Genomic DNA, 25427 nt, shown 5'->3' on the forward strand with positions numbered 1-25427 from the left:
GATTAACATCCAAATGCTTGTGCAGAATGTTGTTACGGACTGCTTCAGTCAGTTTACATACAGGGTACAAAAAACTATTAATTTTTCTAATCAAAGACTTGCTGATTAGTATGGCTCATCTCTCAGCACTAATTATATATAAAAACATCTCAATGTTGTAACTTTTGCAATGAAGTGAACTGAGATGAACCTGGTGATCCAAACAGAGAGTTAAAATCAAAGTTAAACACTGAGTTAAAATATTTTAACTTCAACAAAATGATTCAGTGGCGCTCTAATGTGACTGTATTCAGGCGAAAAACACAAGGAGAAAAATTTTCTTTGCATTTTGTGTCAATTCATAATTAAACTTCCCTTGACTTGGTTACAGCTCTTTGTCACAGACGGAGAAATGTGCAGCCAATGATCCAAGGTAGGCGCCTTGGTAGCGTCTTACATTCAAAAGTTAACTGGTGTTGCGCATTAATAAAATATGATATTTCAACTCACTATCTTCTATCTTCATTGACAATTTTAAAATAAATCACAAAAATTAAAAATAAAATGCCTGTAAAATATATTTGTTTGGAAATGAGAGTATTATGTGTGCCAGGCTGCCATGACTCACACTTTGCACCTTAATGTGCACATCCACACAGGATGATAATGATTTCTTTTATGTCAAATGTTTAATATAAAGGCTCATTACTGAATAATAATGGATAATAATGGCAAACATCTATCTGATTCAGTCTGCATGCCTCCTACATTCTTGCTCTACTTTAAAGATTAACTTGCTGCAGCGTTGACATCTTGAAAGCAGGAGGACCACATAAGCACATGTGTCTCCATGCAGGCATGCACAGGGTGGAAATAAGGTATGTAGAGGGGAAAGAGCACATGAGGCTTCAGAGGTAGTTGGTCCATTGTGGTTGTACATGATACTCCAGCTGTTCTGCTGTTGAGCCTTCTGAGGGTTTACTTTAACGGACATGAGCCTTTAAACCGTTTACTCTGGATCTCAACACACATTTGCAGCACTGTGTGCGCGCTGATGTTTTGTCCGTTTACGCCAAATCTATGACACTTCACACAAACAAGAGTTGAATCACCAAACCACTGCGTGAGAGACGAGGGAAACACCCAAGAAAGGGATTTGGAAGACAGAAAAGTAGACTTTTTGTGTAATCAGGCAAAAAACAGCACTGCTGTCTGCAGAAATGAATCAAGCCAAATTTTATTTCTGTGGAATGCAGTTTGTCCAAAGTACTGATAATAGCTGTGTTTCCTCAACTACAGAGACAGACAGAGACTTTTGATGTTTCTATTCAACAAGGCAGTCAATGTTTTTAGTAAATTAGACCACATGTCTTAGTCCCAGTCTCAGTGTTTTATTTTGATAGTCCCTTGTCTGTTGGGTGCTATGTTTAATTTTGCTTCCCCTTTTCTTGTTAGTCTGATTCCATTTAGCCCTGTTCCCTGGTGTTTAATTAAACCACCATCTTAGTTTATTTCCCCGTGTTTCCAAGTCCTGTTTTTGGGTCCAATTCTGCTAGCCACACAGCCTGTATAACAATAATATATGTTATTTTTCTGCCATCTATGTATATGCACAGTGGTGGATATTAAATATGGCCAAAGTTTAATAATATAATACATTATGACCTTAATAATAAGGTTGGCACATGTACAAGTAATCTCTGACCCAAAAACTCAGGCTTCAGAGTGCTCTAAATGTTTTCATATTTATTTTTCATCTCTAAATGTTTCATGATGTCAGTAAGAGCATAGCTACAAGCAAAGCTAAATATTACCACAGCAGGTAGATCTGCATGTCTAATTTGCCAGATTTTTTTTTACAAATTGTGAATCTTTGCTTGTTAGGCAAATGTGTAAACAACTACAGTGTAAAGCCACTGATTTCAATAAGAGCAGACACTCAAAATATGGCCATTTTTTGACATATCATTTTTGGTTGCTGTTCAGGACTCCTGTTTTCAAAGGGTATTCTTCCAGAAGAAAGTTAACTTAAAAGGAGAAGAGCTAAAACATCTAATTTGAGACTCAAACTGAGCGACTGTACACAGGACCAGTCTAAGATGAATAAAGATTAACTGTGAATAAAAAACAGTTTTCTTTGTAGCTAATTCAAGATTAAAAATAAATATTAAAAAAGGCTTTAAATGAAAAAGTTATGGCCCTTCAATTCCGTTTTCAGAGTTTAATAGAAAGTTCAGTGTTTTTTTGTACAGATGTTTTTCATCACACTATAATAATTATTTAGCTTATGATTCATATTTGATGTAGCCCTGTTGCATCACAGTCAGTGGCTTCTAGGTTTGAATCTGGATCAGAGCACTTCTGCGTAGTTTCAGGAGTTTCTATCTTTTACTTGCATGGGTTTTCTCTGAATTAATCAAAAACAGGCTAGGTTAATTTTCCCATTAGTGCACCTGACAGAGTACAGAGTACTGTACTCTGGCTCCACTTGTTAAAGCTGGAGCCAGATATAAGCCAGTACTTATTTACAATCCTGCACCCCACCTCTCCCATATCTAGAATGTGACCTGATAGGTCATTTGTGCAAACTGTTTTCATAAGTTTGCATAATGCATAATGCAGCTGTATAAAGAAGTGCAAGTAAAAACTGGTGTCTTACTTTTGGTTAAAGTTGAAGTCAACATCCTTAATCTTTTTCAAATCTTTTTTTTTAAGTTTTATAATCTTTTTATAATCTACTACAGTACTCTGCAAACATTTTATCCACTTCTCATTTGTTTATATTTTTTTTTTATTTTTGTTTATATTTGTAAATAGCAAAGGTACATTGAAACATGTCTAAACATAAACAGAGTTGTACAATTCTAACAAGCTTGAAACTTAATATGGGCACCTTTATTCTTCAACACAGCCTGAACTCTCTTATTTCACTCTCTAATTTCTTTAAGTAGTCCTCAGGAATAGTTCTCCGGTCTTCTTGAAGGACATTCAAAGTTTCTATAGATGTTGGCTGCATTTTGTTTAATTCTCTGTCAAGTAGTGCTTCAGTAGTAGGGTCACTGTCATGCTGAAAAAATAATCCACTTCCAGTCAACTTTCCAAGCTTCCCAGTTGGTATTGCATGGTGGATCCAGATCTGAGAATACTTTTCTGCATTCATAATTCCATTAATATTGACACCACTGGCTGTGATGAAGCCTTAAACCAAAGCGGACAGCAGAGCCACGCGATGGTTTTACCGTCGTTGTTGCTAACGACAACACATAAAAACAGTCGCTTGTCTGTCCGTATTGTGGTTATATTAAATATAAGAGAAAGAGAGAACTTTAAGACATTAATATAGCCACTACAGTGACCATCAAAACAATGAAAAAATATTGCCGTAAACAGTTTATTCTGCGACATCATGAAACAAACGATAGTGTAAAATGAAACGATCGATGTTTTTATATCGTCGTCCGATATATATATCGTTATATCGAACAGCCCTAGTGTAGGCACTCTCTGTTGTACCATAAGACTTGTTGTCACTGAAGTCCAGTTCTTCTTCACAACCTTTTCTCCCCGTTTCCCTTCCTAAAGAGTGGCTTCATGACAGCAACCCTTTCATGAAGACCACTTCTGATGAGGCTTCAGTGAACAGTAGTTGGATCAACTGAAGGTGCAGATACATCTTTTAGTCCATGTGTCAGGTCTTTGCTGGATTTTCTCCTGTTTCTTAAGAACATGACTTTCAGATATTGCTCATCAGCTGTAGATTTTTTTGGCCTGTCCAGTTTTTTCAAATTTTGAACACATTGTACACCATCCCAAGATATGTCAACTTTTTGGCTAAAAGGGGATTCACGATGTTGCTGTTGATATTTCTGCGTTATCTTTGGTATTTTTCATTGATTGAAAGAAAGAATTTGGAACAAATTTATATGTTTGTTTTGTTATAAGGCTGCTAATAAGTGCCTAAAGACAGAATATTAAACTGGTTCTTCTCAAAGGTATCTGTTACGTGTAGAAAAAACACTGGTTCATCCCTTGAGTTAGATGCCTATTTTTTTTTTTTAATTACTCAAAGGTCAGTGGATAACAAAACGGAAAAACCCTTTCTTTTTCTGAAAGTGGTCCAGTACAAGGGTGGAAGTAAAAATAAGTGAAAAAGCAGCCAGTGTCCAAAGGAAAACTTTAAAAGACCTCCAGACAGCTGAAAAAGTAGTCTGCCTCCTTATAAGCAAAACATAATGAAATGAGGAGTTTCTCAAGACTTTTTCACGCCGCTGTATACGGGTTTATTTTTAATTTTAATTATGATGACACAAACTCCAGTTTCCTGGCTGAAGGTCAGGTTTCTCTGTGCTATCAGCTCACACATAATATAAACTTTATTACGGTTTTCTAAGCAGAAACACTCCTGTGTGTTATTATTAGCAGTCAATATGATGCACCATCTATGGTGAAGTCTGTGTGGTGATCTCTGCCAGACTTCCTGAAATTGATCACGATCTATTTTGTTTTGTCCACATTGATGGTGAAATTATGAGATATACACCACACTTCAAGCTGCTCCATGTCCATTCTATAAGTGGACTCATTGTTGTCAGTGATGAGACCAACCACAGTTGTGTCGTCTGCGAACTTCATAATGTGGTTAGTGCTGAGTCTGGCTGCACAGTCATGTGTGAGCAGACTGAAAAACAGCGGGCTCTTGACAGTTTTGTATTTCCTAAAGAAATTCAGGGTTTGTAACGTCCAAAATTAATATAAAAGTTTGGAAAATACAAAGGTTATTTTTAGTTTGGGCAAAAGTTAAAACAGAAAGCTGGGAGGTTAAAAGGGTATACAGAGTTTAAGCAGGATATTTAGAGATTACACAGAAAGTCTGCAGTTCAAATCTGTTTAAAATCAAAGATGGAAAATTGTAATGGAAAACTACTGGTCTGTTTATTGGAGCAGGGATGAAGCATGAAAGGTAACCTGACTTCACTTTGGACTGCTAATTGAATGTATTTTTTACAGTTGTGCCTGATTTTGTGTAGATCTGGAAAAACTCACCTGTCGTTTCTGCAAACACTCACATACTGTATGTCATTTGGGAGTCAGGAGGCAAATGATTGGCTTTCTCATTAAGTAATTTGTTGTGTTCTGTCCTTTCAAATCTGGGCCTGCGCTTTAAAAGCATGAAGGCTTTTCACAGATGCTATGAGTAAGACAAAGGCTAAAACGAAATCAGAAAGGTTAGTGAGTCATCTGAAAATGTATGTGAATTCCAGATAGTTTAAAACTGAATCCAGCCATGATGTTAGCCTGTGCTGTTTTCTTGAGGTTGTCCCCTGGAACAAAAGCATGATTTCCCTCAATTTTCCAGACTTATTGGTAACAACTCAGCCTGGACAGAGGCTCTGAATGATGTCAGGCTGACTGCTGAATGAAATAAAATGGGGAAAGAAACAGATGGATATGACCCCTGGGAGTCTTTCTTGACGACATCTGGCTAACACGACTTTCACCATAAAAGTTTAATATTAATCCCTGCAGCATTTTAGGGTACTGTTGTGCCACTCAAATCCAAAAAGCAGCAGAGTTAGTAAAAATCAGAGCGACTTCCATCATTAAGTTTCACCATGGATATGTATTGTAGATAAAAACAATGATTGCCATGTTCCTCATTGCAGACCATGAGCGCTGACCTATAAAGAATGAGCTTAAAAACTCAGGAAAGACTATTACATTGCTATTACATCAGACTCACCAAGTGAAAGGTTTATTCACTTAGTCAACTGGTTCAAATGGGAACAGCCTGACTTGGTGCCAGATCCCACAGTTTGGCTTCAGAGGTCTTGCTGAGTCCATGCCTTGGTGAATCTGAGCTGTTTTGGCAGTAGCATGCGAGTAACCAACAAACATAATGCCATAAGGTTTTGGCCCACTGATATATGGGTGTTTTGACACAAAATGGTTTATAATGTGCTTCTAATTCACCCCAGCACTCACTCACACTTACATGCTGATGGTGGCAAACCCAAAACCCATTAAAGACACTTTGGCAGAAGAGCTGAAACCAAACATGCATTTTGTGGAAATTCTAACATTTCCTGAAACATGAGCACTACTTTACTTTACCACATTGTCATGTGGTAAAGTAAATAAAGCTGTGATTAAAAAACAAGAAAAAAAAAAACAATGTGATGCTCTTATACTAAAATTCCAGTGGTTAATAGTGTCATGTCCTGAGTCTCTGACCATGTGTTTTGACTTTTGTAAAGTTTATGGTTCATTGAGTTTTGTATTTTTTGGTTATCATTTGGGGCTTTAGTTTTTATTGCAAGTGTATTAAACTGGTTGTATTGTGGGTTCTGTTCACATCTTAATTATTGATTTGTATGTACTTCTCTGTGACTTGGTTTAGTATGGCCACCCTCAGTGTCCATTTGTTTCTTTTTAGGTATTTATTTCTGTTATTTCCTGCTTCATTTTGGTACTTCTTTGTCTTTTGTGGTTTGTATTTAGTTTTATTTTTTACCTTGTCTAGTTACCTAGTTTCTGTTTACCTGTGCCTCATTTGCCACCCTTGTGTTCAATTCTTTTAATTGCCCATTTGTGTGTATACGATGTCTTCCTCCATCTATATAGAATTTTTCCACCAGTTTAAAATCAGACTGGCATAAGAGTGTGCATTTGTGCAACCTGCTAGTCACCCACCTGATACAATAGCAGCCACCTGCTTGCCAGATCCTGCTACCCCTAAGTCCTCTGAAAGGAAGTGATGATTTTGGCAATGCTGTTGATCCTCATTGCTGCAGCAGTAGCCCAGCAGCAGCGCTCACTTCCCCTAAATGCCTTCTAGTGTGTATATAGCAGTGTCTTCCCCTGAGTCATCGTCACAGTGTCTGTTTTTGGTTCTTGCGTCTTCTCTGACTGAATTATTGGATTCCTCTATTGACTTATATTGGAATTTTGGATTTTTCCATCTGTTTAAATAAAGATACATTTCCAGTTTATTCTGTTGCCTTAAGACTTTGAATGTGCTCGCTGGTCCACTACAGGATACTGTCTCAATGTTATGATTTGATTTAATCTGATATAAAACCCCCCACCTGTATTCAAATCACTCTCAATTCTTTTTTTTATTTGTATTCAACGGTGAAGGCACTAACATATACCTCACCCTCATCTTCTTAAAGGACTTAAACTCGGTCCAGCAGTTTTGCTGCCTCTGGTTCAGATCCAAACACTATTTTGAAATGAACCAAGTTTCTCTCCAAAGGGATGTTTGGTTTTCAATACCTCCTCAGCCGGCTTGGCGCCATGTTAGCATTAGCCACCTTTTCCTGACTCTTTGACTCATAAATGTAAGAAAGTAATGTGTTTCCTCCTTTGTTAACCATATTTCTGTCAAAAAGGGCCTTTGATGAGTTGCAGTCTCACAATTCCCACCTTGCAAGTGGTGATGCATTAAATGAATTAATTCATTGATTGCAATAATAGCATATGGCCAAAGCAAATCTTGGCTTTTCTCAAGGTCCACCAGTGCGCCTTGTCACACCACACCATTGATGTAAAGGATGGTCAACATGCAACAGTAAACTACTTCTTTTAAATCATTATACAGTAAATGCTGATTGAGCAATGTGGTGAGTACAAATTATTACGTCCTTTGCAGTTCTGTTTGGTTTTCTATAAGGCCTACTATACTGATCTGAATACAACATCTCCTGGGAAATTGAAGGCTAAAAGGAAGAGGATCTTGTTTATGCTACCGCTGCGAAGGAGGTTATATGCTTGTTGTTGTTTTTTTCATTTAAAGGATCACTTGAATAGATTCAAAGTTTTTACCAGGGGTGGTCTGAGTCTGCTTTTACAGATTATTCTGGAACATATCTTTCAACATTCAAATTTGAAATTTTTGTGTCACAATGTCATAAATACATATAAAACTGGAAGATGTAAAATTGGAAAATTTAGTTAAAACTGGCAAACTCTTTTACTAATTAATGCATGGCCTAACCACCTACACAAGCCACAGCCAAAAAATATGGCCACCTATTTGGTGTTTCTAATTGATGGTTATCTCTGAATTGTCACACCTACTTGTACTTTTTATGCCAAGGTAAGGTAAAACGTAACACTGACATGGTGGACCAAGTCGACCTGTTACATCCTTTGGCACGATATGAGGTTGAATAAACGCACGTAAGTGTTACATGAACTGAATGACAGCAAGGTTTGCAACAGATTTAAGTTAAACACACCAATGAAATAAGAGTGTTACGCACCCTGCCCGAAGCGTCCAGTCTTATGAACCTCGGTTGCTCCTTGGTATCCCAGCATCCTGCAGACTACATCTCCATCCTTTTTATCCCAGACATCATCACACACAGTTCCCCAGCGTTGTTCATGGAAAACTTCCACACGGCCTTCGTGAGGACCTGACCCATTCACCAACCGTACCAAGGTCTCCTCCACTGAAAACCAAACACACAAAAACAGAAGCTTTGTATCCAGATACACAAATGCATTGGCAGAGGCATTCCTACATTTTGTTGCAACTATTTAGTGTGTTTGCAGAGTGTTTTTAAGCATTCAATTGTTATTTATGCCAAAAAGACAACAATAAAGGCCCTCGCTCATTTTTATCTGGCAATACTGGCATTGCCTTGGACTCATTTATTGTGTTTATAAGTTTAATGAAGCTCTGTGAATCACACCAATATGAAAACAAACTGAGATGAATGGATTTTCTTGACATGCTGAAAAATAAAGTTTCCATAAACCACAGAAAAACACTCTGAATTAACAAGAACAATAAAAAAAATACCCTGGAAGCTTTTTGTGTTCTTTTGTGAACCCTCTTTAAAAAATTTTGACGCAAGTTTCTTTCTGAATATACTTTTTTCTGTGATTGTAAAGCCTATAATATGGCAGCAATCTCACGGATGTGAAGCGAATCCATTGAAGGGTTTTGAAATTCATAACTTCCTACTTTGGAACTTCACAGTATGCATCTGTAAGCATTTATCCAGTTTAGCTTATTTGAGCACTAAAGACTACCAGCTGCTTAAAAATACTGAGGAAAGGAGGGAAAGTGAGTGAATAAATAAAAGGAGAGATAGAAACTGTAAGTGGACATCAAAGATGAGAAGTAAAAAAGGAGACAAAGGGATGAATTAAAGTAGACTGCTAACAGGCTAGGAGTTTTGCATAGTCAAAACATTTTTATAACATTGTTCAAAAAACTGGAAAGGTAGGGGTGTGGTAAATTTGACTGAGGATTAAGGCAACAGTGGGAGCTTTAAGTTACTGATTGGGATTGCTCCACTTTGTTTCTACTATTTGTTGATTTTGGAGCATTTTAATTTGTTTATCTGTCAAATGTCGATCATGTTTGTGCTTTGGTTTTGATGCAAAACCTTTTAGCATTTTATTAGTCTTTCCTTAACACTACTTAGCAGATATGCTTGCACCCATAAGGTCAATGGATACAGCAATGGTCTGGTCCAAACATGGTAACTTCTGGCTCTCCAAAAAACCTAACACAGAGTTAGGCAAAACATTCATGTTAAAGCTTCAAAATGTAACCTAAGACTGCGACTACACTTTATGACATTCTTTTATATACAGTCTCTGTAAAAAAATCCTCACATAGGTGGACACAACAACCATCTCTGTATTGTTGTTGTTGTTGTTGTTGTTGTTGTTCTGGTTTGACAGAGTATTTTGGGTCCTGTAGTATAATAAAAATCTAAAGGCTGAAATAAGGTCACAGGGCCCTGGAGTGTAAGCTATCACAGGGCGGAATTTTAGGATCATCCTTTTTGAAGGAAGCTGGTTAGTTTTTAAAGTTGTAAACCTCTAGGAATGCATGTAAATAAAAGTACTAGAGATGCCCCATTTTCATGGTTTTAGGGTAGGAAGGCCTTGCTCACAAACTTGCATGTAAGAGCTTACAGAACAAGTGTGTGTGTAAATGAGTGTGTTTGTTTTAGCACAAGCTTCATGGCTCTACAGTTCATCTGGTATTCCTCAAAGTATGCAGCAGCTGTTCTCATGTAATTGATTTGATTTATCACCTTTCAGAGGGCAGAGAGGAAATAAGAAGAAGAGGTAAACACACACTCGCAGCTACACGTTTCTGGACTGCTCATCACTGTTAAGACAAAGTGCCGCGGAGTAAAGCCAGACACATTATATAGACAGGATATTAGTCTCATCAGACCATCATATATTTTAACTGTGTACCGTTTAACTCTCATTACAGTCAAGTATTTTGCACTCACTAGCCCATCATAATTTAATATCTGCTGTATTATTATATTGTCATAACTGCTGCACATATTTGTATCATATTCTCTCCTGAGAACCAGCAAATTCAAACCAGAAATTAAACATTATTTCAACCTTCTGTTGTACTTTTGTGCTGCAGGAGGTTTTTTCAGGCAACTCTGCCCCACAAACTATTAAGAGTAGAGCACCACATGTTTCGTTTTCAGCTAGGGACAAGCATTTGAATTACTTGAAACGGTTATGTTCACTCATCAAACAATAACACAATACAATTTTTGCTATTGCCATGCATATAAAAATGATCACACTGATTAATAGCCCTTGTGATTGTTTAGTACTTCTCTAAACAGACAGTTTACTATATATCCTAAAGCTCTTCTCAGCCAAAATCTGAAGCAATAGACATTTTGCTAAATTTTCTATGCCTATTTTGGATAACCACAAGTCCTCTAAATGAAAACTTAAATCAAATGCTAATGGAAAGTAGATCTTTTCTTACTATATGACATAATACAACATCATACACAATTTACAGGAACTTTCCCAGCTCAGTTGACAGTATGTGAGTGTCCTGATACCAAGAACAGCCAATGACATTTGTGGAATGTGTCATTTCCTTTAATATCTGCATGTTAATGAAGCAAGGTTGACATGTTAAGTAATTCAAGTCTTAAATGCTGCATCATTTTTAGCTTTGCATGCATGCATGAAAAAACTTGAGACATGAAAAACCATCTTCTTACATCCTTCTCTTACTATACTCTATGGGGTGATAGAGTATCACTAATGTTCATCTGTTTCAGCTCTTTATTAGTCTCTTTCGAAGAGCTTGAGACTCCCCATGGAGAAAACGAGAGACTGGGGAGAAGATAAAGGAAAGGAAACGCTCCGGAGGTACCACATGTAGACTAATCACAGGGATTTATATCTAAGTCTGTGAAGAGCTGGACAGCTGAACTCTGTTGAACTACCTCATGTGTGTGCTTTGTGTTACAAAAAAATTGGTAGAATTCAGGAAATGCATGAATTACATTCAGTGAATAACACTGCAGCCTCTGAAAACTCCAAGAGTTGGACATGCATTCAAACGAAAACAAGACCTGACTGCACATTAACCACTTCCCTCCAAAATGATCACCTAATCATTTGTAATCACACTCATTGTTTATCTACTGGTAACAGTATCCTTTCAGCTAAAACTGGTCATTAAGATGTGCTCATATTTTGTAGCAGTATGTGTCGGACTATAATAAGAGCTGTGTTCAGAGGATTTGAAGTATGTAAGAAGCCTAGGAGGTAGGGGTTGTCTTTTCGAATCCAAAAACAAAATTGAATACACAAATGTCAAAAGGCAGCTCTGAGACTAAACTTTGAGAAACGTGATTAATCTGACTTTCACTAGTTTGTTTGAATCATCCAAACAAACATGCTAACAATTTAGCCTAGTGTGTGTCCTGTTCACAGGACTCAGTACTAAGTTAAATATTCAACACTTTGAATAGGATAACAGCTAACATCTGTTACTTGTATACTTTGGTCTATATCATTTTGTTTTTATGACTCATGTAGACAGCCTTGCAACATTTCACAAGTTTGTTTTAAAATGAGTCAGCCAGATGTTATGCTAGCATTTTGAGTGTTAGCTCAAATAGCTAGTTGGCTGTAAAAAATATACAAAAAATATGCCACAGATAGTTGTTGAAATTATAAAGTTAATGGTTGTAGACTAGAAATAAGAAGCAAATATTTGCCTGACACTGAGGACACGTTGTTAAGTCATTAGGAATTTTGAGCAATACAAGGACAGGAAGGTTGACAGGTTTAGCCAAAGTAACTAGGGCCAATACATTATTTGGTGAAATAAAAAGTGGGGTAGTCTAGATATAATAACATGTCAGCGTGTCAGCATAACCACTAATTACGTTTTGGATCAGAATATGTGGAAACAGGTAGCTATTGGTGGACAGAAGTCCTCTGAAATGTGTTTCCCACTAAGCCCTCAACTTTATATAAGTAATGACTTTTTCTGAGTGTTAAAGTGTAGTGACACATGCTCACAGAGACAGAAGTCACTTCTCAAATCCCTTAAAGTAATTAAACCAAAGGTCAATACCCTGGTTTCTAACTTAACCCATCAGCCTAACAGCTTATGTCTTACATTCACTTTTGACAGCCAAGAAAGTGATTCATCATAAAACAGGGGCAATGTAATCTGGACATAAATCATGTACTGCTTCTGTAAAAGTAAGGAAATTAAAATAAGCTTTGATAGATATAATGACTGTTTCTGTTCAGTGAATACTAGTCAAATGAGCTTCAACTGCTGGGGGCCTTCCAAGTGGTTCAAGCCTCTGAGGCCAGAGAAGCTGCAGCAACCACAACATGAAGGCCAGAACATGGAGTGATAGAGTATTACTAATGTTTTTCTGGCAGGCAGGAAGAATCTGTACTGGATTGAACTACATGGCTCCAAGACAGCAGCTAACTAGATCCATCTGTTCATAACATCTTCTTTCAGCTGCTCCCTTCAGGGGTCACCACAGCTAATCATTTGCCTCCAGCTCACCCTGTTACTTGCATCCTGCTTTGTCACACCAACCCTCTCCACGTCCTCCTTCAATACTTCCTTGATGCTTCTTTGTGGCCTTACTCTTTTCCTTCTGCCTGCCAGCTCCATATTCAACATCCTCTGTCCAGTATATCCAGTATCACTCATCTCCACATGTTCAAACCCTCTCAACTTTGCCTCTCTAACTTTATCTTTTGCAAAACATCCCTTTCACTCTTGCTGATCGTTTCCTCACCCGCTCCACCCTTCTTGCACTCTGTTCTTTGCCTCCCTTATACACTGTCCATTGCTTTAGATGGAGAAGTACATTCTGATATCGGATTATCTCATTTTTTGACACTGGAAGGCCACACTGAAGAGTAATGAAAACTTTCCTTCATGTTGATTTTCACATTCAAAGAACTACATGGTTTCTCATGAGCTCAAGTCCCAGGACAAACACAAATTTCTCATTTCTGAGTCAGAAATCTGAACTCGTTAATGTTTGGATCTCTGTACCTGCTGATGTGCACAGGAAAAACAAACAATAAATCAACTACACTTCATGCTGGAGTCCTGAGATCAGCTGTCAAACTGCCAGATTTTATGGCTGTTGTAATATGTGAGCTCAAGAAAAAAACATTACATCAATGTTGGCAATGACCTCTACATGAAAAGAACATTTTGTTACATGTTACATGCCCATAGGAAAATATCTCAAAGGATTTATAACAGGTAAATGTTTGGCATTTTCACCGCCTCAATACTGAAAATCAAAACAAGTGAGAAATTTCTATTTATGATAATCGGTTTCAGTAGAATTTAGATTAACAGAAAACACAGTATTGAAAATGTTTGTTTTCTTGCTAGAAGAGTGCCATTGTTGAGCTTATACAACATTAGTTTACAGTGTGTAAACCAAGCAATCAAACAGAGACCAAGATTTTACATTTTCTTTAGTACATCTAAAAATAAGTAGCTTTACACTAAAATGCAAAAACAATCAGACTCCTTTATATCCTTGCTTTTAAAATGTGCTATACCTTTTAACATTGTCATTTTCTTTCAAGTTACATTGGAGACATATTTTTAGCCAGTTCACAGAGCGACTGTCATTGCCATTCAACAGGCAGCTAACTAACTAAGAAAAAGTTAGTTAAAAGTTATGGAAAAAAAAAAGCTGACATATTTTAACCTAAAGATCTTTTTGTAAACATAACAGTAGATTTAAAGTCTAAACTTTTCCACCCTTCCCATAATCAAGTTGTTTTTATTGCTCAAACCTAATCTATTTATCCTAAAGCACTTTGAGGACTCCAGTACAACAGAAAAGTGCTGTATAAGAATCAGTCCATCTACTATTTACCAATTAATGAAACCATGTATTTCTAATGAATAAAATTTTTAATTAAAAATGATCAAAATTAAAAAACAAAACAAAAATTAATCAAGTATGAAAAAAATTAGTGTCAGCAGCAATATTAATTGCTCCACAATTTTGTGTACATGGCCATGAATCACTACATGTGAGATGGAAAGATGACAATTCGTATTGGAAAAAATGGATGATACACAGGGAATACCATGTTCAGAAATAAGTAGACAACAGCAAACTGTTGTAAGACCAATTTGAGCTGGACATTTTCTTAAACATAAGTACAACTACCAATTATCAACTGACCACAAAAATATAAACAACATAGATGAAAAATCAAATACTTTGTGCTACGATGCAATACTAGCAATACATACAAGATAAAAAAAACTGTTTTTAAAGCCTTTTGATTAAGAGGTTATTAAATCCAGATGTTTGTGAATTTGCAAGAACCCACTGGCATTTTTTGGGGCAAAGTTTGGCATCTATGCATGTAGCCTAATTAACCCGGTAAATCCAAGAGATCTTTATGCAATGTCTTTATGTAATTAATGCTAATTAAATGTAGTCAATCAACCAAGAAAGAAAAAAAATTAAAGTCAAATGAGCAAAACAACATTAACAAGACAGCATGTGTTTAACAGTGCTGTCATGAAGAGTAAACAATACAGTCAACACCCAGCAGTATGCAGGATTTGGATAAATTACCATTGCATTCACAAATATAATAGAAACAAAAAATTAACTACAAAAACCAGGAAGACTGGTGCAGTGCATTATATAAATAGCAAGATACATGAGAATGTTGTTCATATAACATCAGTGCAAGACTAAATTAATGTGTTTATTATTTTTCTAATAGTTTTTTCTTTTCTTTACCTTTTTTCTTTCTTTCTGGCACGCCTCATTACGCTTTTCATTTGTTTTGTTCTGATATAGTAGAAAAAAAAAAGATTTTGCTGGAAATACGTACAATCTGGACTCCATTTGTTCTTTTTCACTCAGAGACAATCACTCACGCTTCAAGAAATCTAAGCATTTGATTCTGTCAGTGACATAACATCCTCTTCAGCAGGTTCATTTTATGGTAATGCCCAACACATGTGGACTAACGCTCCGTTTTCCCACGAATTCTTCACAAACTTTTGCTTGTTCTGGAAAGTGATTACACAGGTATGAACTGTTTGCTCTAAAGGGTAAAACAATCCAAGTCACGCGTCCAACAATAAGTCGGCCGCATGACGTTTGTGACAGAAATACAAACGACGTTATGATTTGAAATTTCTAACAGCCAACAGCATGTGGGCTCAGTCTGTCTTTTCTTCTCTGAAACATCAAACATCCGCGTCGCGTAAATGACGTGAGGAAAGAACTGATCTTTGACGGCTCTGTAATGGCCAGACACTGCATTCATGTGGTCAAGGGATCAGGATTATTTGACATGAACACCACTCCATCACTCAACACATGCAGAACAGTCATGATGATGCAAAAAAGAAAGAAAAATACGAGCTTGGAAAAAAAAATGTAATGACCTTTTTCTTTTTACCTTGTGGTTTTGCATTCGAGTTCAGGTTACCACCACAGGACTTAGACTTATTTTGAAATCCTTTTGATGTACACTGTGAGATTACATTAAAAACAAATGCACACCTACCAGCCTTTGAAACCATGTTCAGCTCTATGTGACTGATACCACACGAACCAAAGACGAATGAAAGACATAAAGTTATCACGTCATAATTTATGGTTGATTTTGGATCACACACACCGATAGATGTGAGGTACTCAACTAAGACTTTCATTCCTGTGACTGTGAAACACGCACAAGATTTGAAATGATACATTTCAATATTCAAAGTAGATTCTTACAAAAATGAAATAATTCAGAAGTTTGCGAAACATTTTTGTGAATGCAAACTTGCTTAGGCCTTCTATTTGGGATCACTTCTTGAACCAACATACTTTGGTTGCAATCACTTAATGATCTCCACATGTAGCCAACACTTTTCTCATCAGCAGAGCAGATGTCTGTAGTAGTTAAGATGAAGGATAACGAGAGGAATAAAATGTTGCTTCTTTGTACATAAAGATATCATCTACACAAAAAATGTAAAATAATGCGTCATCACATTGGGTGGTATACTTTCCAGTTGTAGGAGTTCCAAAATATTTCCCCTTTTTAATGTTGTCTCTTTCTTTGTTGTATCGTTTTGTCTTTCCCCTGTTGTGTGCTTCACAGATACATGCAAGCGAGTGAGCCATGTGAGGTGATGATATTGATGATGGGAATCTGGGGCTAATGTTAGATGTTCTCCAAGCATCTGCCACCACAAAAGCAGCACAGCATTTTGGGAGAGGTGGCAGGGCAAACTTTAGATACCCTAAAGGTTAAATATGGATAGAATCAGCTCAGTTTGGTACTGCTAAACTAATCTCGATCCAGAATCAATCTTGGTCAAGGCTTACAGCTTCATACTGACCTTGTTGATTTCTGTATCTGAAAGTTTGGTTAAATTACAAGTAATCAACATAACAACAGGAATATAAATCAAAGAAAGTAAAGTGCTTAATTTAAAAACAAAGCAACCAAAAACACTTTGCTGGATCAGATGGTGGAAAAAAAGTCTCATTGGAATAATCTGCAGTTTGTTATGGTACTAATTAGTGGGTAGATCACTTTACATCTAATATTCTGTCCACAGTGATGTCTATAAAACACTTAATTTGCCTGTTGAATCTTTTAGCAGACCATGTTCCCTTTTTTACTGTTTCTATAGTAGTTTGCCTGGATGCACGTGTGGTCATCTAATAACTTTGAAGCTGCAGTTACTGCTGCCAATAAGACATTAATAAAATTTACTGAAAAAAACGAGAGAGAGACTTGGAATCAGTTAAAGGAAGTTATTATTTTGGGGCCAAATAAAACGTTTGTAGGTCTGCAACTTTTGTTATTCTCATAGTTGTTCATCAAGAAGGAGAGCAGAAGAACAGAAGGAGTATAATATACTGTTTTTGTAAAACCGGTATGATAGTGTGCAAAAAATATTATAAATGCATTTAAAAACTATACAAATCAGGATAAAATAAGCCTGTATGGATCGGTTCTCTGCAGCCATACTACTTGAGTTGGTACAAACAGGCAGAATGTTACCACATATAACATTTTAGGTTATTTAATATTAGCTACAAACAGCTAAGTAATACATGAGCCCCTTGCACACTGTGGTCTGGACTTGGCCACCATTTTCTTGTGGTTCTCACCTGGTCTGTCTCCTCGCTCACCCCGTTCACCCTTCTCTCCCTTGAAACCCCTTTCTCCTCGGTTACCTGAGGACAAAACAGCACGAGACAACTGATTTACTCACAATGTCGATAATGATTACTTTAAAGGGTTTTATGTCACAGTACATGATGATTAAGCCCGATGTAGTACAGAACATTTAGATAAAATATGAAATCAAGGAAAAAAGGGGGCTGGAACAGTAAGAGGTACTAAAAGGAAACAGCTGGAGGAACATTTTACAACAAAAAGGGTTAAGTGGTAACAGGTCAGTAACATGATTGGGTATAAAATTGCATCTCAGAGTAGAGTTCTCAGAGTTTCTCAGAAGTAAAACTGGGCAGAAGTTCAAAAATCTGCAACCCCCCCCCCAAAAAAAAACAGCATCTACAAATTGTGGAACAAGAATGCTATAAAATTGCAACTTTGACTATCTCAGTATCTACTTTACATGACATCATCAAATGATTCTGAGAATCTGAAGAGATTTCTGTACACAAGGGAATAGGCTGAAAATCAGTTATTGGATGCCTGTGATCTCTGAGCCCTCAAACAGCACTGCATTAAAAACAGGCATGAATCTGTAGTGAAAAGCACCGCGTGGGCTCAGGAACACTTCCAGAAATCATTGTGATTACAGTTCATTGTGCCATCCACAAATGCAGGTTAAAGCTCCGTCATGCAAAGAAGAAGCCATATGTGAAGATCATCCAGATGCCTCTGGCTTCTCTGGGCCAAAGCTCATTTAAAATGGACTGAGGCAAAGTGGAAAAGTGTTCTTCTGTCAATGAATCAAGATCTGAAATTGTTTGGAAAACATGGAGACTGCAACCTCCAGCCTAAAGAAGAAAGGGACCAGCTGGCTTGTTATGTGCACTCAGTTCAAAAGCCTGCATCTCTGATGGTATGGCTGTGCATTAGTGTCTATGGAATTAACAGCTTGAACACCTGGAAAGGCATCAGCAATGCTGAAAGGCATATACAGATGTTAGGGTAATATGTCCTCCAATTCAGACAACAGGCCTTGCCTATTTAAACGAGACAGTGCTAAACGTCATACTGCAGCTATACAACAGCATGGCTTCATAGCAGAAGAATCCTGGTGATAAAGTGGCCCCCCATGCAGTCCAGGACAACTAAAAACGTTTGGCACATCATGAAACTAAAAACATGACAAAGAAGGCCTAAGATTGTTGTGCAGCTAGAAACGGATATCAGACAAGTATGGGACAACATTCCTCCCCCCAAAGGTTCAGCAGCTGTTCTCCTCAGTTCCCAGATGTTTACAGACTGTTGTTAAATGCAGAGGGGATGTATTACTATCATCAAATTCTAACATGAGCTATTTTCTTAAATTTTACACCCTTTAGTACTGAGCGTATAAATTCAGTCATTGAACTGATCTCTTAGAGAACTAACATGTTAGTAAATTTGTCATTACGAATAGAAATGATGGTAAATACCTAAGTTTTTTTGTTCAGCTAGACTTAGTGATATTTGTCATATTTTCATCCTACTTTACACAAAATAACAGAAACTTGTAAAAATTGTAACCAAAAAATCTAATCATTTTCAGTGTTTTCTGTCAAGTTTTGGTTTAGTGAAAAGGGAAGGAGAGATGTCTGTATCATAATATCCAATAAAATCCTGGTTAAAGTTAAAAGGGAAGCATGCTATGCATAAACTGAACACAACCAAGACTGAATTACACACAGTGCCAACCGCAATGTAGCACAAAATGGGGCAGAAATGAGGTGAAAAAACAAGCAGGACCAAGAGCCATAACCCTCAGAGATGAGAGCAGCTCAACCACTGAGAGGTTTTAAAACATCTGAACCTTTTCTTCACTTCGCAATCATTTCCTCTCATTTGTATATTTTTAGCTAATGTCTCTTAAATCATGAGCCCTGTAATTGACTTCTCATACATGTGGCTACGCCCTGAATCCTCTTCTTAAATAAATTCTAAACGTTGTGGTGTATATGTGAATATTAAAGCAGAGAAGAGCTGAAAAACAAAATGAAAATGCACTGAAAAAAATCTTTTTAAGGTAAATGCTTAGGTTATTACAACATGGATGGAAAAGTTAATGGGACACAAAACAGCGACATCACTGCAAGTAAAAATCCTTGCATTTGTGGTTTGTGTAAAATTACAGTACATTTACGCACGACACCTCTCCCCAATCAGAAGCTTGGATACGACTATGTCTCATTTGTTTTCATTTCAAAATATAATGTTATTCCAAATTCCCATGAATTAGCCATCCAAAGCTGGAGAGCATTTCTGTTTCAGTGCCAGTTGCTAACTCTCAGCCGTGAGGTTTAAAAACCACAAGTCTGTTTTTGTCATGAAGCTACGAGAGGATCGGCTTTGAATGGGCACTTATCCCACCTTTAATTTGACCACAGTGTAGGTGCAAGCCGTGGTGGTCCTCAGCCACATGTGTTACAGCCTGTGTGTGTCTAAGCAGGGCAGCTAACGCTTTATACACACCCTTCACGAGACGTCCTCAGCCATCAGTGACAACTCTATCCTGACCACATCCTTAACAACTAAATAACACTGCAGGGAAAACCTAAACATAGTGGTGGGCTACTGCTGAGCCACAACAGACAACAGATGCATCTGATTTAAACCCTCACTGAGAAAGGCAGCAAAGGGTAAGATGAGGGGAATTTTTGTAAGGTAATTTGAAGCCTTAGTACAAATATTTATGGGAACTATGGCTGGGCCATATCATACTGTTCACAGTAATACCGGTATAATGTTGGGCAATGATAAGAAAATGAAATATCGTGATAGAATATGGGTAAAACACGCATGCGTAGTGCATTTGTTTTCATACGCACATGGCGGAAAAAGCATGGCGGCGACGGAGAATAAGAAGGGCGAAAGAGGATCGTTAAATGAAACGGATGAACCAGAATTGGTTTGTAAAAATGCTTTAACTTCAGTGGTGTGGAACTGGTTTAGCTTTCGTACGTCAGATACACAACAAAGCACTATTTTTGGTAGAGCATGCTAGCGGGCCGTCGTTATTACCGTGTTTTTTGAAAAATAGGGCACACTTAAAATCAATCCTTTGATTTTTCTGAAAATCAACAGTGCCCCTTATAATGAATTCTGGTTGTGTTTACTGACCTCGAAACGATTTTATGTGGTACACGGTGCTCGAAAATCTGTCAAATGTTTCAGTGCAACTTTGCTAAGCTACGAACCCGCAACGCTTGATGGATTGTCGGAGCATTACGGCTATCGTAGGCAGGAGCCTCGCGGAGTGATACGTACTGTGCTTCAACATAATATTACCGTATTGTGTGTACAACCTCTTTTTAAGTTTTGTGGATATTATACATGGTTATGCTGAGGATATGTCGGCCAATTTCCACTGGAAATGCCTTTTGGTTAAACTGTCAGCAAGGAATTTGCATTTGCACTGTTAAATTTTTATATAACTTTAATGCACATAACAAACAGCTGCTTGTTTAAGTGAAAATACATTGATGGGTTTTTTTGCACTAATAAAGTTGTGGAGTTGTAAAGTATTTTGTCTAGTGTCAATTATATCGTCAGTTATATCGTTATCGCAAATTTTCAAATGTATATCGTGATAAATATTTTTGGTCATATCGCCCTGCTCTAATGGGAACCCTCAAGTTAAACTTTGATTAGCATCACACTTTTCATATTGTGCCAACAGCAATAAAATTCTTAATTTATATTTTTGGCTTATGAACAAACCTTCAATAAAAAACAAATGAGCCTCAGCTATATTTACTATTTTGTGGTAAACCAAGATGGTCCACTGTCACAGCTACACAACACCTACTAAAGGTCAGTATATTAATTATCACTGCATGCCAGTTAGTAATGGCTCTAGACTTTTAATAATGTTTGTGCTCAATGCGACCCATTGTGGTTTTCATTTTTTTTTTTGTCAAAATGTTAAAATCTTAGATGTCCATACCAAACCTGACAGGTCCCTATCAGAAAAATTCTCCAGCCTAGAGAGAACTGGCTGGTGGATTAAGGTGCAGGTCAATGATGCATTTGAATAATATGGCATTCCCATAAGGTTAATTCCATGGCGCAGCTGCCATAATCCCAGCAGACATGGCTTAAAGAGACGCTGACATAATGTTGTGCAGGGTTGGTTGTGGCTCAGGTGGTGGAGTTTTATTAAAAAGTACTTTAAATGGTCAACTGAGGAGAAAGGTGTTATATAAGCACCACTGAACTCTTTTCATTTGTATGACTAAAGTCTCATTTGTTGTACGGTGAACTTACAGTAACATGTCGGACTGTTAAAAGCATTATGTCTGACTGCCCCTTATGTCAGCCTTATAAACCATGTGATGCACAATTAGCAAAGTAGCATGAGACGTAAGCATCTGAGCAATAATATTCAAGGAGTTGAAGTTGCATCTCAACATTGGCTCAATTTTACTTTTGGAAATTTATTTATTTATTTATTTATTTTACAGTGATTCAACATTGATAAAAAACAAGCTGCAGAGCGTTGAAAGCATCGAAATTATTGCTGGGGTGGGTGTGGAGTTCTGCACATAGTTGTGAGAAATTTTATTTCTTCCAGCATGAAAGGAAAGAAATGTAGAGTACATCAGCAAAATGAAAAAATCACCTCACTGTTAGCAAATACAGCAAAGACAGATATCAGCTAAACAGGGAAAATATTGTTATGCATTAATATACATTTTTTTATCATCTTTTGATACGGCAGTTACACATTTTTGGGAACTATAGACTAATAAGAATTATTAGGTTACTTACATATGAGCTTAAAACAAGGCCAAAAGTTTCAAAGTTCTGAGAGAAATTAGTAAAGGTCAGGCTTCAAACTGTTAAAACCTCTTAATGTGAGGTTTCTATTTATTTAATTGTATGATCAGTTAACAACAGCTCTTTACTAATTTTGGCCAGCTGTAAATCTGAAAAGCTATGACAGCATGAGAGCGACAGAGTGACAAAAATAACATCTAGCTTATTAAAAAACAAAAGACTCTAAAGATCCAAGCGGTTTTCCGTAAGTGTTGGTAGAAACCAAAGTAGAGTTGAAAGAAGTTGCTCTCCAGGAGCCAAATTGCTTTGTGTCTGCTTTATGTGTTAAACAGTTTGCTAACACGTTAGCAGTAAACACTTCACAATGTCACAGCATGTCAGAGTTGTCAGTTTTTTACTGTCCCCCAGTGGCTAAAAAAAGTCCAGCTTTACACACTCAGAAATAACATAAAATACTGTCAGCAACCACAACTGATCTGACAACCAAAGGAACAGCCAACACCTTCTGCAGTCCCTATATATTCTTCCCACCATTTATCTATAAAAAACCATGAGACTTCACAGTGCTGTTTTTACAAGCTTTTCGTTTTCCCTCCTCCCTCCTGGATGACCGTCTTACACTGAGGCCCCATTCATAACAGAGTCTCTCCAAAGCCTTCCTCCTTCACTGGTCTGTTAAACCTAAAACTCCATTCTATTCAAATACAGGACATGTTTATCAATAAATTACAATTTCCTTTACTTCTGATACATTTGATTCAAGACATGAGTGACAAGCAGTGGTAAAATATGACACGCTATCTGTATAAGAACAGCTTTTGTGAAACCCATGTTTGATGGAAGAATTTTTCTAATCCAATATGACTGCTCATATATCCTCTGACCAAAGTTTATTTACATCTTCTTCTGCTAATACTTTTGGTGTGCACTTAAGGCAGGAGTGGGGGAACTCCAGGCCTCAAGGGCTGGTGTCCTGCAGGTTTTAGATGTGTTCTTGATCCAACACAGCTGCTTTAAATGGCTAAATTATCTCCTCAACATGTCTTGAAGTTCTCCAGAGGCCTGGTAAGGAACTAATCATTTGATTCAGGTGTGATGACCCAGGGTGATATCTAAAACCTGCAGGACACTGGCCCTGGAGGCCTGGAGTTCCCCCACCCCTGTCTTAAGGAGTAACCACAGCATTATCTGCCCTTTCCCTAGCATCCTCTTCATATGGCCTCCTTCACTATAAATTTGATTTAAACAATTGAAGGTAGATCTCCTTGATTGCCATCGAGCATATCCATTATCCGTATCACTATTGTGTTGCATTGTGGTATATTCAAGCTGATGAAGTGTCCGGTGCTTTCAAACTCGAATTTTCTACCTGGAATTAGTCCTAACATTGGGGTCTATGAGGAGACCCTACGCTATGACCCTTCTGCCACCAGATATTTGGATTTTGTCTCATTTTCTCTTCTTCTCCTAGTGCTTTAGCATCTTTCTTCTAGTAAACACAATAAAAACAGTCTTACATTTGTATAAAATGAGCATGAAAAGGCACATTATTTTACAATATGTAAAAATGGCTAAAAAAATGGAGAGTTGAGTCATAACAGCTAAGTGCAGGAGACACCAGGTCCAAGATTTCAAGAGCTACTGGCCAACATTTGGACTGTGGGACTTAACACTGGACAATTCAGCCAAACCCAGCTCTGATTGGCAACAGCTGTTGGCTAAAGACACATTACACGCATACATACACAGTGACATGTCCACACAAAAAAACGCATAGACTGCAGTGCCTTATCATATTAGTCATGGCTATGATTAATTCAGAGCTGTGTTTATCTCAGTGTGTTTCTGTTATCATTGGCGCTGTCCAGCCCCCCGATGGGGTTTATGTAGATTTAGAGAGATGATGAGAGAGGATAAAGACAGCAAATAAGAAATAACGACATAATGGACACTATCCAAGCTTAAAGATGGCGTTTATCATTGTTATCACATTGTGGAAAACATGTAAAAACATTTACAGAGTGGAATGCAAAACTACTGGTAGATTCCCGACACTGTATATAGTGATATACTGAGTTGTCAGACAATTTTAGTTCTTCATTATGGATTTTGTCACATATAAAATATGATCCTATTATAATGATAAAGGTGTGTGGGCTCTATTGAAAAGTACCTTTAAATATGTTATTCAGCTTTCTGTGTCAGAGTGTGGTTGAAATTTGTTTAAGTGCATGCTTCTTGGATCTTAATTTCCATGGTAGATTTGGAGGGGTTGTGTCATGACAACATGATGGATGGGGGCAGTAAGAAAAACTGGTTGGATTAGTGCATACTGGAAAATGAGTACGTACACACGCATCAACAAGTTTTCCTCTCTTTTTCTGACAGTTGTTCCATTGGAGCAAATAATATAGAAATATTTTTGCTTTCCAGCTGTTTAGGTGATAATCATGGTTTCTGGTAACATCCAATAATTTCTTCCATTTCATTGAATGGAAAACCTATTAGATAAGTAGAGACAGGTGTTTTGCTTGAATAAATGGGTGAGGATAAGCAAATATAGCTCCCATGGCTAAAGACAAAAAGCAAACAGTAGCACCTGTTAGTGATGTAAGAAGTGTTGTGTTCCTGATAAATCCTGGTAAGGATTTTTTTCAGTGACATAAAAGTCAACAAGTCATGGAGTCATCTGAGGACTGTAGGCAAGTGATTCATTTGTGATTCACACAAGACTACAGGGAGTAAAAGGATATCCGTACTGATGAGCTGCTGTGTGAGAGTATGACTAAGTTATTTTATTGTGGCTACTGCTGTTGCTCCACAAACACACAACTGCCTACATTGTTATAAAGCAAAGATTGCACTCTATGTTGTTGTAATGCAAAAAAATCTTTCTGTGGATGGACAAGAGCGAACAGATTAACCAGAGAGCAAGAAGCAGAAATAACCTGCTAAGCCCACAATTTTTACTGTAATAATACTGTAATAATTTTACAATAAAATTGAAGGAAAATGTATCTTCTTCCAAACGATGTCTTTTTAAAAGCAGACACACTTATGCTGGTTGATCTGTACACATTTGACTAAGAGTGCCATTTAGCTGTTCTTGCAGAAACTCCTTTTGACTCACGTCAAAAAAACAGTAGGACCACAAATAAACATCTGGA

General features: G+C 37.3%; 1 protein-coding gene across 1 annotated transcript in view; it reads right to left on the bottom strand.

The window, feature by feature from the left end:
• scara5 (scavenger receptor class A, member 5 (putative)) overlaps positions 1-25427 on the bottom strand; it is a 95200-nt gene that overhangs the window by 11689 nt on the left and 58084 nt on the right. Inside the window, exons 10-11 of the mRNA XM_019346219.2 lie at positions 17439-17504; positions 8244-8432 (exon numbers count right to left, since the gene is read on the bottom strand). Coding sequence (XP_019201764.1) covers positions 8244-8432; positions 17439-17504 — 255 coding nt within the window. The remainder of the gene's footprint in view (positions 1-8243; positions 8433-17438; positions 17505-25427) is intronic.

Source organism: Oreochromis niloticus, linkage group LG15, assembly GCF_001858045.2.
Source record: "Oreochromis niloticus isolate F11D_XX linkage group LG15, O_niloticus_UMD_NMBU, whole genome shotgun sequence".
Lineage (NCBI taxonomy): Eukaryota > Metazoa > Chordata > Actinopteri > Cichliformes > Cichlidae > Oreochromis > Oreochromis niloticus.